Source organism: Falco peregrinus, chromosome 12 (assembly GCF_023634155.1).
Source record: "Falco peregrinus isolate bFalPer1 chromosome 12, bFalPer1.pri, whole genome shotgun sequence".
Taxonomy (NCBI): Eukaryota; Metazoa; Chordata; class Aves; order Falconiformes; family Falconidae; genus Falco; species Falco peregrinus.
Window position 1 is genome coordinate 28,080,519 of NC_073732.1, and position 12,053 is coordinate 28,092,571.

At 49.4% G+C, this 12,053-nt stretch overlaps 1 protein-coding gene across 3 annotated transcripts in view; it reads left to right on the forward strand.

Moving 5' to 3' along the window:
• Positions 1-12,053, forward strand: part of VEPH1 (ventricular zone expressed PH domain containing 1) — a 101,987-nt gene that overhangs the window by 81,409 nt on the left and 8,525 nt on the right. For 2 of the 3 annotated variants that reach the window (XR_008749431.1, XR_008749432.1), the window contains exons 14-15: positions 3,275-3,411; positions 8,174-8,826. Coding sequence is in view for 1 of the 3 variants with exons in the window: in XM_055817354.1 (XP_055673329.1) it covers positions 3,275-3,411; positions 8,174-8,410 (374 nt within the window). In the remaining 2 variants the exon portion in view is untranslated. Of the gene's footprint in view, positions 1-3,274; positions 3,412-8,173; positions 9,237-12,053 lie in introns of those variants that run through there. The other variant, XM_055817354.1, reaches the window with a different exon arrangement.

The following is a 12,053-nucleotide window of genomic DNA, read 5'->3' on the forward strand; positions in this document are numbered from 1 at the left end:
TGGATGTCAGCTGCTTTCTGCTGTGTTTGAACTGCGTGAGTTGTTATTAGGGAACTTTGCCACAGGATGCTCTTTCTCTTGTCTAGAAAATGGGGAGCACGCCTATGCAGGATTTTTTTGCCATCAATTCATTGGCTGTTAATTCCACGTGTTTTATGTGAGTGTAAATTTAGTGTAGGCTGCACAGCACGAGGCTCCCTCACAAAGGCATCTGTGCTGGACCAGTGCTTCAGGAACCCACGTCAGGGAGCAGAGGGATGTACAGAGTTTGGGCTACCTGGTTTTGTTTTTCCCTGCCAAGTGAAAGCGTGTGTCTGTAGCAGTGCTGAGAACAATATTTAATGCATTTGCAAAGTTTTTGTTTAAGGGGCACACTGTAAAACGTGGTTCTGTCCCACTAAAGAGCGTGTTGTGAAATGAATGCAGCCTCAAACCAGCATCTCTATAAATCTGTGCCATTTTGCAGTGACAAAAATTATGCAGGGAGAAAGCCAGCTTCTGCTTTCTTTTGTCCCGTGCCAGGTTGGGTGGTGTAACACATTGGTGCTGGCATGAAAAGATACAGAAAAGAGCTGCCGCGTCGAGCTAGGGATGCGGTGGGCTGTGAGGAGCAGAGCGCAACCCGTTTTTGTTGTGGAAATCACAGCTTCGGTTCCCCATCAAAGCTGAAACCTAGCCACCCCCTGTTCGGTCCTGCTCCTTCCACAGGCCGCCTGTCTATAGAAACAGAAATATTTATAGTCTTTCACGAGGAAATTGCAACAGCTGAAGCACCCCAAAGTCTGCCTCTCTGCCAATATAAACAATGCTGGGGAAAAAATACCTTCTTTATATAGATGTGATGTGTTGTACTTGCATTGTTTGTTTTTTCCTCTACCAGACAGGAGGTAGTGAAGAGGGGTGTGTGCCCCAAAAGCTAGAAAGCCTCTGAAACCCCAGGTGCTACCTTTGGTGGCTGTGCTTGGCCACCCCGCTCCCCTCGCATCCTCAGCATCACACCAACCGGCTGCGGTTTGGGCTCTGAAAGGCTCGCGCACAGATGACAGCAAACACTTTCAAGAAAAAGCATTTCTGGATAAACTTTCATGCTAAGGTATGCAAGTACAGCCAGCCAGAGGATACACTGACCATCTGACAGATGCTGGGAAGGGCTCCAAGTCAAACATCACATCAAAAAAACATCCGTTCTCAGACTGCTTACGCCTTGGACTGCTCTTCAGTCTATCTGATCCATCATGTCCCATCTATCGGTGTCAAAATAGAAAGGAAAAAGAAACACAGCCGTGATATTAGAGAATTTTTAAATTGTTTGCTCCGTACGTGAAGGGCAGTGGCTTCAGGCTGCCCTGCGATCATGGTGTAAAGCCCAAGGTGATTCCCTTGGTTGCTGGGCTTTTCTCGTGCTGGAAAATTCCTTTTTGCAAGCAAGGTGTGGGAGCACTCTTCCAGCCCCCCAAACCTCGCGTGCTTCCAGCCGAGGGAAGCGCCAGTGGATGCTGATCACAGGTGAGCACCGTGGTCATGGGGCTGGCAGCAGAGGTGGCCACGGCCTTATAAACATGCTGCAAATGAAAGCACAAGGCTTCCCAATATTCACCCAGGACTTTGAATTCTGAAAGCAATTTTAAATACAGCAATAATTTTGCAGTAAGAGAAAAAAAGGGTTTCTTTCCCTTTCCTAGGGTTTATTTTTAAGGGAATTGGTGGAAGGAACATCTATCGTGACAGACAAGTTACTTTTCTAAGGCAAGCTGAAGCCACTTCTCAGGCCGCTAGAGAAGGTGAAGGGGCTGGGAAGCGGCTGAGCGGAAGGCACGGCAGTGAGTGTGCCTGTTTCTGCTTCCGTGCTGGTTAGTCGTTACGGTTATTGAACTCTGCACTGTATGCTACGTATTTTTAATTACACTCCAGATTATTCTTGGGCAACACACTGTAGCACAGGTCATCAGAGGGGACAGAAGCTTTTGTGTCTCTCCCTCTCCTCCTTCCTCACCCGTGGCTTGGGCAGAGTTACCCAACTTGTACTTGAAGACAGAGGCTCTGTGTGGTCAGCGGTTCGGCACACGCGTGGCAGGAATGCTGGTGTAGCTCCCAGGTACAGACGAGGCAGTGTTATTGGCCAGTGACACACTAGTAGTTCGTAAGTAAATTTTGCCACAAGATGATAAAAACATAGATGTCCTTGGTGGGTAACGTGATGCAAAGACCCTGGCTGTTTCCGAGGGAGGACAGGCAGCGGTCCCTGGGGGCTGCGCTCCAAGTTGCTCTGGCCTTTGCAGCGCAGCTGTCAGCATAAGTTGTGTTGGTTTAGAAATGCAAAAGTGATGGAAAATATCACGTTCCCAACTGGTCAGTGCTTTGAGATTTACAGGATGCAAGTAACTCTGGGTTTTCCGTAAGGATTGTTTTTTACAAAGTGGATTGCTAACGTTAAATGACTTTTGAAATATCCCCAAAGAGAGAATTGTAAAAGATAATGAGGAAGTAACAGGGAGTGACCTCTACAAAATGCAGTGCCAGGTTTCTGCTCGAACAGGGGATAAGGGAGGGCTGATAACACATCCCTTTCCCGAGGGAAGGAGGAGTTGTGTCTTGGGAGGGTGAGGAAGGGAAGAGTCATGTCTGGGACAAAGCCCTTGGACCCACCGACCCCCTTCTCAGCAAAAAGTCACATTTCTAGGCTGGAATTACCTACGAGAGGTTGGCAGTTGTTCCAGCGGGATGGTGCCCAGTCACTCAGCCCCACATGGACGTCCCACTGCTGGCTCTTAATTCCTTCTCCATGGGGCTGCTGCGGCAATGAGGCAAGCTGCTGCAGCTAATGGGGGGCAATATCCTCAAAATATTCCTGTCCAAAGCACTGCACAGCAGGAATAAACCGCACTGAACTCGGCAGTGTGGGCTAAAGCCTCGGAGACAACATAAACGCCTACTTTCAGTTCTATGAAATTATAAATTATTATTGCAGGGCTGAGGAACAACAGGGAGGCGTAACGGTGGGGGTAAGGATGCGAGGGCTGAGGGAATAGGAGGCGTGGTGGCCAGAGGAGGTGATGTCCGGCTCCAGCTGCTGGGCCTCCCAGCAAAGCACGGCCAAGGGCTGAAACGTCTCTCTGAAGTGACAGCTGGATGCTTGTGGTCGGGAGGAATGTGAGCTTGGAGCTGATAGAGCTAAACTGCGAAAAACTTCTCTGCATCGCAGCAAAAGCCTGGCTTTCGGCTGGTGCAGAGGGAGGACAGAAATAACCCCCTTGTTGTGTGCTCACCTCCCCAGTTGTAAATCAGGATGGCCAACCTCTGATTGAAGGCAAGCTCAAAGAGAAGCAAGTCCGGTGGAAGTTTATCAAAAGGTGGAAAACTCGCTACTTCACTCTGGCTGGCAACCAGCTGCTTTTTCGGAAAGGAAAATCTGTAAGTCGGAAGACCCTCAATTTGATTTCTCTCTTTCCCTCCTTCCCAACACTGTTTCCCAGAGGTTTTTACCGCTCGGCTTTGTTCGTGGTCGCTGTATGCCGCATGGCTGACCAGCCAAGGGGCTGCTCACCGGCTATAGTTATGTTTTTCTCTCTGGGTCAAGAGCACCAGGTTTTTGAGAGTACTCGGTGTCAGACTGGTGCTGCTCTTGTTCAGCCGACAAATACCCAGGGCTCAGCACCACGCTCAGTGATTTACGCCCTGCTAGCTGCTGAGCTGTGGCTGACCATCATCCACTCTGCCTCGAGGCATCCCAGGGTCACCTTGGATATTGCAAAAAACCCTGTTCCTGAAGGAATTACAAGTTAAGAAATAGTTTCCAGGCGTGCCCAGTGATTCTTGCTATTTCCTTGGATAAACACAAATTCAGTCAATTCTGCTCAGGTGAACATATTTTGTCCACTTGCAAAGCGCATGGCGTGGGACAGCACGGCGTGCAGCAGCCGAGCCACCATGCTGCAAGTGAGCTGGCATGTCGGGGTCCCCAGTTTTCACAGGACTAGCGGTGTCCGGGGGAGGGGGGGATGGTTATGTCAGGCCCTTCTGAACACCTCAGGGCAGTCTCCAAAATCAAGACACTCTTCACCTTTTCTGAAAGTCTAGCATGCTTTTGTGCATTAATAACCGTTGTTGAGATGAGAGCATTATAATTGGTGTTATTTGTGCAGGAAATACAAGTTTAAATACATGTTTATTATGCAGGAAATACATGTTTAAAGCAAGGTGGTGCTAAAATGCTTTTCTCCCAAAGGAATGGAGTTGTTGGGTTTTTTTTGCTTCACTGCTACCGTCATCTAAATTCAGGGAAATTCTGCTGAAATTTCTATTAAATTGTTTGAAATTTATACTAGTAGGACTGAGAGACATGTGTGTCCCAGGGTACAGGAGAGCAGGTAATTGAATCTAGTCCTCATTAGTTGTTCTCATTTATTAGAAACTAATTTTCTTCAGCTTTTCACAATGAGAATTATCAAATACTGTGCAAAATAGTCTGGTTTTGTTACAAGAGCCCTCTTTTAGATAATAAAAAAATAGCAGCATCTGCCAAATACAGACAAACCTTAATATCTCTGGTAAATAACCTTTATTTTTACAGAAACCTAGTAAAGCTCTTTAAGCTTCTTAAATGGCTTCCTGAGCCCTTGCCTGTAAGAAATACAAGAGAGTGTCCTGCCTAAGGGGAACATGTGCCTTCGTGGGACAGTACAATCCTTCTGAAAGCCAGTAGTTCGAGAAACAGCCTTTCCCTTGCTTCCTAGTGATTATTTCTGACGTTCTGGCCGAGATTCTGAAGACAGTTTAATCCATACATGTACCACGTACAGCTCAGTACTGGCTGATGCTCACTTTTCAAAGAGTCTCAGAATAATTGTCATTTTTTAGCAAGTTGATTGGCTTATAGAAATATATTTAATGGAATGGCTCTAATTAGCTCTCCAAACAAGCCAGGCGTAAGGCACATCAGATACCTTGATTACTCCTGGGCTGCAATCGCCTCCTTAGATTTGCATTCTCAGTGCTCCCCTTGTTCCCCCGGGGGAACGTAGAATGCTTCGCAGGCGGGTGAAGCTGGCAGATGAGATTGTTGAATAGCCGATTTTGCTCAACAGCCTAATTCTTATAGATTAACTTCCCCTTTTTAACTGGCAAACTCAAGTCTGCTTTGCTTTTTTTAAAGTTGAACAGAAATACCCGAGTTGGTTCGTCAGCGGAGCAGGCTGGCGCCCAGCCCCCCGGGGACAGCAGCAGGGTTATTGCGCCTGGGTAATCAGTCTTTCAAGCTGGTGCGTTACATCCTGTTACTTCTACGTTTTTGGCCTAAATTCGAGAGTCAAGTCCTGCCATTAACCATGGCTTGGACTGCAGCTTGGAGCAACCCTGAGCCCACCAGTTGAGGTTGTACATGTGCCTGGGGCTGACTATGGCAGGCACCAAAGACAAAATTTTGAGTCCTTTAAGCGGGGCTGGAGGTATGAAGCATCACAGAAGTGGTTTGGACAATAAAAGTGTGATTTTTAGATTCCACCGGAGGTCCACTGCTGCGCACCTCTGGCAGCCAGCAGGAGCAGCAGCCCCATGCCTTGCTGGCCGGGCACCAGTGCCAAAAGCATTGCGAGATGCAGGGCTGCAGCCTGGCTGGCTAAAGCGGTGCTGGAGGCTCCTGCCCAGCTGCTTCTGCTGCTTGTTCCAGCCTTTGAAGCCGGATGGTCCTTGCCTGGCTGAGCACGACAGCTCTGCCCCGTCAGCTCTGGCGTCGCGGAGCAGGGCTGGGTGCTGTGTGGGTGTTTGGACTTTACACACTGCTCCACTTAAAAATACAAACCTAACACAGAGGAGGTATTGTGAGGGGGCCAGCTGGCTGTGCCTGCTTATTCCTGGAGCCCCACCATGAACCTTCCTTTCATCAGAGTAACCATGTGGACAATGTTCGCTCTGTGTAAGCAACCGTATGGCCAGTGGGTAAAGGGGAGGCAGGAGAAAACCAAAATCTAAGAGGTCTGAAAAAAGAAGCCACATCCTAAACTCCTGGAAAATTGCGGTAAATTCCTTCCACAGAAATGCGCCTAGGGTACAATCAGCTTTCTTTAGCAGCTGGAGGTCAAATGCTGTGTCGTAACGGAGGGAGTACATCATTTTTGCTAGTTAGGCTTCTAAGTGTAAGGGTCTGGCTCATGGGGTGCAAAGTTCTCAAGGCTATCGTTGCTTCGCATTTGCTGTGATAAACTGTTCACGTTTATCCCGGGTCAGATTTCAGTGCGGAGCCAGCCCAGTACTGCCGATACAGCCTTAGCTGGCGGCTGGGGAGGCAGGGGAGGGTGGGCCACGCTGCGTCCTGCAGTCACGCCGGGACATCAATGACAGCTCTGGAAACATGTGTTCCCCTGTGGAGCTGGAGGTGAACTTCATTGTTTATGAAAAGTCATTTGATCAGAACTGAACATTTAGCGGGGCAACTACCTGTTTAAAGAAAACCCTCAGGTCTGGAATAACGTCACTGATCTAAAAAAATGAACGAGACAGACAAGCAACTGCCCCGTGCCGGAACATGCAGCAGCAGTGCAGGGGGTAGAGGTGTGCCGGGAAGGTGATGGCTCTGTGCTGGTGCTGCCATTCCCGGCCCAGGGACCTCCTGTGTCCCAGAGGGGTCTGGCTGCCTGTCCTGGCGAGGGGTCCGTGCCAGCCTCTCCTTCTGGGGAGCTGCTCCGGGCAAGGGGTGGCCTTAAATGTTGCTTTGAGTCAGAAAGGAGGGGAATGCCCAGGGATTATGGTACTTAGGGGTGGAGGAGACCATGACTGCAAATAATATCTATGTGTGCAACAAAGAAGAACTCCAAAAGCTGGGGAACGCATCCTGGGCATTCACTGTGGATGTGGAAAATGGCAGATCAATGATAACGGCAGGGGACTATCAAATCTCTGAGAAGAATCACAGCCATTGGGCTTGGGCCTTCTTTTGGATGGTCTTTTCAGAAGAGCTTTTCCTTAGAATAGTAAAATGTTCCAGGTTCTTTCCCAGAAGGACTGAGACGTTACCGCAGGAGACTTGGCAGTGCTGGGTTAACGGTTGGACTCAATGATCTTCAAGATCTCCTCCAGCCTAAATGATTCTGTGATTCGAAGTCTCCCTGCCCAGCTGTGGTCCTGCAGTTTCAGACGTGGCCGGCCAGGAGAGCAGGTGGGACTGGGGCCGGCAGAGCGGCTCTGGAGACAGCAGCTCCCGCAGCGCCGCCTCTCCCGCATCCTGCTCGCTCCTGCAAGATCCTTAACCACCGGTTCTGGTGCAGAGCAGTCCAGACCTTTCCTGTGTGATAGCAGCAGAAAGCTTTTGGAAAATCTGCCTTACTCCTCTTGGTAAAAAGCATAAGCTCAACAGGAGGAACATAAATATCCTTGGGGAATCAGGGCCTTGGGCTTAAATTCCTCACCAGGAGACCCAACTCATATATTTTTTATGAGCTCATGAATCTCTTCTTCCGCAGGAAACTTCCCTGATTTTGTACAACTATCTCTTATGCTCCCTGCATCACATTGCTTACAATGACACTAAGATTTTCTAGATGTACCTACTTTATATGTTTTCAAACAAAATTGCAGCTAAACTGCCCGTGTTCTCCATTCCCTGCTGTGAAACGCCACCATTCCCCTCGTGCTCCTGGGCCAGACTCCAGGTGTCTGTTCTGTTTTCAAAACCAACAAAAGGAGATGCTGCTTCTGGTTTTGGGTGGAGACTCTTAGGGGAACAACTTCACCGCTTAGGAGAAGAGAGCTTTGCTCAGTCCCGAGGGCGGGCTGACCTTTGTACCCACCATTTGCTGGTGGCACCAGTTGTGCCCGCCACCATTAACAGGGGTCACCGTTACAAAAAGCCAGGCAAAGGGCAGTCCAAACCTGTGCTAACAGCTGAGGCTGGAACTAAGAAGTGCAGATGCTGAGGGGGAAGAGCTCATTGATGCGGACCCTTGGTGCTGGGTGCAGCACACGGTGACAGCTCATGAACCCCAATGGTGCCCAGCAGGGGAGCACAGCACTGCATGGGAGGGGGGCTCTGACTCCCCGGAGGCTCTTCTGGGAAGTGCCCATCAGTGCGTTTGCCCACACGAGCCATGTTTAGCAAGCCCAGCTCTAGAGACATCCACTGTTTATTAAGATGGTGGAAGCTCTACCAGATGAACTTGGTTCTGTCTTCCCTGTGTTTCAGAAAGACGACCCCGATGACTGCCCGATTGAGCTCAGCAAGGTGCAGAGTGTTAAAGTGGTGGCAAAGAAGCGCAGGGACCGCAGCCTGCCCCGGGCCTTTGAGATCTTCACCGACAGCAAAACCTATGTTTTCAAGGCCAAAGACAAGAAGAATGCTGAGGAGTGGCTTCAGTGCATCAACGTTGCTGTTGCACAGGCTAGAGAGCGGGAGAACCAAGAGGCCACCACCTACTTGTAGAGCTGCTGTCACCTCGGTGGCTGTACCAGCAAACCAAACGTGTCTGGTACCTCTCCAGCACAGAGCACCCCACTGCCGTACCGTGGACCTCTTTCACCTCCAAAAGGCCCGCTGGCTCCTGGAAAACTGTGGGGGAGATGGTGTGTTGGCGTGGGCCAGGGAGAGCTGTGTGCAGTGCAAGAGTCTAAGGCATCAGTAATGGCACGAGGTGAGGAGTGCCACCGTGCGGGAGCGCTCCCTGGCACTGGGACATTTGCTGGTGTAGAAGCAGCTTCCATGGCCACATGTGAAATGCAGGGTTTTTCTTCAGCCCAAAGGCCTGCAAGCCAGGAGACATAGCTAGAGACAAACCTGGACCCCAGGCCCCCAGCTGTTACTTCTGAGATGCACAAAGTTTGGGTGGAGTGTTCAAGCGCGTAAGGACTTTCTGCTCTTCTCAATCACTTTCTGCTTTTCTCAATCACTTTCTGTCTGTAAAAGGATCACTTCCCTTTTTATTTAATCTTGGTGTGCTTTATCCTTTTTTACTGTTTATATGTGTCTGTGCTGCTTTTTTCAGGTTTGAAATTGTGCAGTTTTAAAGATTTAATACTGCTGAAAAATAAAATATTTCACTGTTCTGATTTTCCCCTTCCCCCCCTGCTTTTTCTCCATTTTGAAACTGAATGTAATTTAAAAAAATGATTTTCTTTTCTTTTTTTAACTGTTCTGTACTTTTCAACATTCCTCCAAAACTGGAAAATTCCCAGTTTGTTTGATTTCCTTTGTCACACTCGAATGATTCCAAAGTGGAGGAAGCACAGAAAAGACTGAAAGCAAAAAAGGAAAAGGGGGAGGGGGGGGGCGGGAAATGAATGTCCGCAAGTGAAGAAATTAACTCAGAGATCATTCAAGGCTAAGTAGAAATAAAATTTGAAATTTTCCAACCTAGAAAAACATCTTTTGCAAAAAGTTGTTGCCAAAAAGGGGGAGTTGGGGGGGGGGGTGGGCGTGAAAGAACTAACTGTAATGCTTTTTACTGTACCATGTATCTTCCACTCAGTGGCAGAGGGAGCCCGCAGCTTGTTTGAAAGTTCCTTGCAGAGTATGGCAATATAATCTGCTTTCTGAAGTATTCTCTTGTCGACCCTCCGTAGTGTTTGCTGGGTGCGTTTTGGCTTTGGTTTTGCAGACAGGAGGGCAGCAGGGGCTGGTGAGGGTGGCAGCAATGCTCGGGTGGCTGTGACGGCGGGGACCTGGAGAGCAGGGGGGGGCGGGGGGAAGGGTAGCGAGGGGAATGACCTGGGACATAAATTCAGAGTAAAGCTAGTGCTGGGGCTGCTGAGTGAAGCCGGTTCTCAGCGGTCACCACAAGGTTTGTGTCTCATATCGCAGTTGTCTGTGCAGGTCGGATGACAGCACGCCTCTCGGTTTGCAGCCACCATCTGAAACATTCCCGACAATCTCGATTTCACTGGGGCTGCTGCTGGTCAGTGGCTCAGAAAACGGGGTCCAGGACAGCTCAGAAATGTTATTCCACCTGTGTTGAACTTCTCTCGCTTTGGGAAAAGGGGGCCACGCCAGCGGCTGGGGCAGGGCTGGCAGCAGGCTGGGGGGGGGATGCTGGGCTCCTCCGGGAAGCCCAGGCACGGGCAGGCCATCTCCCTTACCCTGTCCGTGCTGCGGTGGGCAAGAAGGTGGGCACGAAGCTGAGCAAGGGCTGGAAGAAGAGTGGAGGGTCTGGGAGCTGAGCGATTTAACTTGATAGTTTGGTGCCTCCTTCCATGTTGCAGTTGTTCAGTGGGGTTTCTGGCCCGAAGCTTGGAGTCTTGTCAGATGCCATATAAATATTTATCTTTGGAGTTTGATAACTTGAAGCACTGAGTGTTGCTGGTGTTTATCTCTCTGGCTGCCAGAACTCTGTAATTTGTTATATTGACAGGTAAGATGCTAACGTTTGGTAATAAGCATTTACTTGAATTAGAATGAGGAAAAAACCCGTATATGGTACCATAGGAGTGCCTGAGTTCTGCTGCCAGGTCAGAGCTGAGGGCTGCCTGGTCCCTCACAGCAGCCAGAGCTGGCAGTTCCAGAGGGGTATTTATCAACCTGATCCATCAAAGCACCATCAAACCTTTTGGGGAGAAAGTCCCTGGACCTTGGGGCACTACCAGCACAATGACTTTCCATTTACAGTGAAATGAAAATTAGGCTATTGAGAGGCTGTGTGCTATTTCTGTGTGCCCCTTTTTAGTTGCCTGCACATGTGGGGATGTCTCTGTTTCTTTGCTTGGTTTTTTTCCCATTATTTTCACTCATTTCCCAGACCCGACAATGATGTTTGTGGAGGCCCTGAGGGACAGCAGAGCGCCAGGGAATGGAAGAAAGACGCCGAGACCTTGTGCGGCTCTGCTGCAGCCAGGCATGGGCAGGGTGCAGGGATTGCAGGCTGGGAAATAAGACCAAACAAGCTCAATATTGCTTTGGGTCAGGATTAATCCGAGGTGACCAGGCTCCGATGGTGACCTTCTGGTGGCAGGGATGATCTGCCTGCCTGGTGCCACCATGCTACCCACGTGTAGTCCTGGTACCACCTTTCCAAACCACCCCTCCAGCCCAGAGAGAGGTCCCTGTCGCCTGGCCTGTGTCACCCAGCTGTCCTGGACCAATCCTGAATCACCTCTTTTTCCAACTCTCCACGTTTTCCCCAACTCCTCTTGGAGAGAGTGAAACAAAACCAGTAATTCCTTCCTTATGCTCTTGCGCTCCTTCCCCGACTCCTGCAGGAGTTCACGTATGTTTGTTTTGCTTTGCTTGAGGGTCTTCAGTATTTCCTGAGACCTGTTCCTCCCAATGCTGATAGGCTGGAGCCCTCCTCCTGCGCCAGGGACCTCAGCAGCATGTCTTGGCCAGCGCTCCCGCCGGGGCTCCTAACACATGTCGAACAACTGACCTGGCACCCGTGCCCTGGAAGGTCAGCAAGCCCTGGCCTGAAAAGACAATATTTTATTTCCAACATTCCCATGCTGACAGGAGAAGGAAGTGCCGATAGATCAGACCACGCAGCCGGCAGCTGAGAACAAAGCGGTTGCTGAAGCATTCCTGGATGATGGAAAATCAGGGAAGGCTGTAAAACCAGCCCATAGGTTTATAGATCTAAAAGATAAATTTGCATTTCACCAGTGTTGTCAGTTGGGAAAGAGAAGACCTCTGTCAATGGCCCATGCAATACCTTAACCAGCTCCAGACTTCCCGATGCTCTCAGCATTCCGGAGAGATGCTGAAATGTTCAAATTTCTGAAAATTCCTGTAACACCTAAAATGTCGAGGCGTTAGATCATAGAATGTAGCAAAGTGATCAGAATGACTTTGTTAAAGCTAAATCTAGTTACAGAAAATACTGAAAGCCCATCTGGGACCAGTCTATCCGAGCAAGTCTTGGACACCTGTGCAGGTCACCTGGCTGGGCAGAGTCTGGCTCCCTGGTACAGAGCTCCGTCCCTCTCCCTGTCATTTACATGGAACCAGCTAATGTGTGCCTTATCCCAATAATACAATATTATTGGGACTTTACAACTTGTATTATGCTTCAAGCCTCTAAAACACATGAAGTCAAATCCAAACCTGATGCTGAAAACCAAAAGTGGGTGTTTTTTTCCAGGAA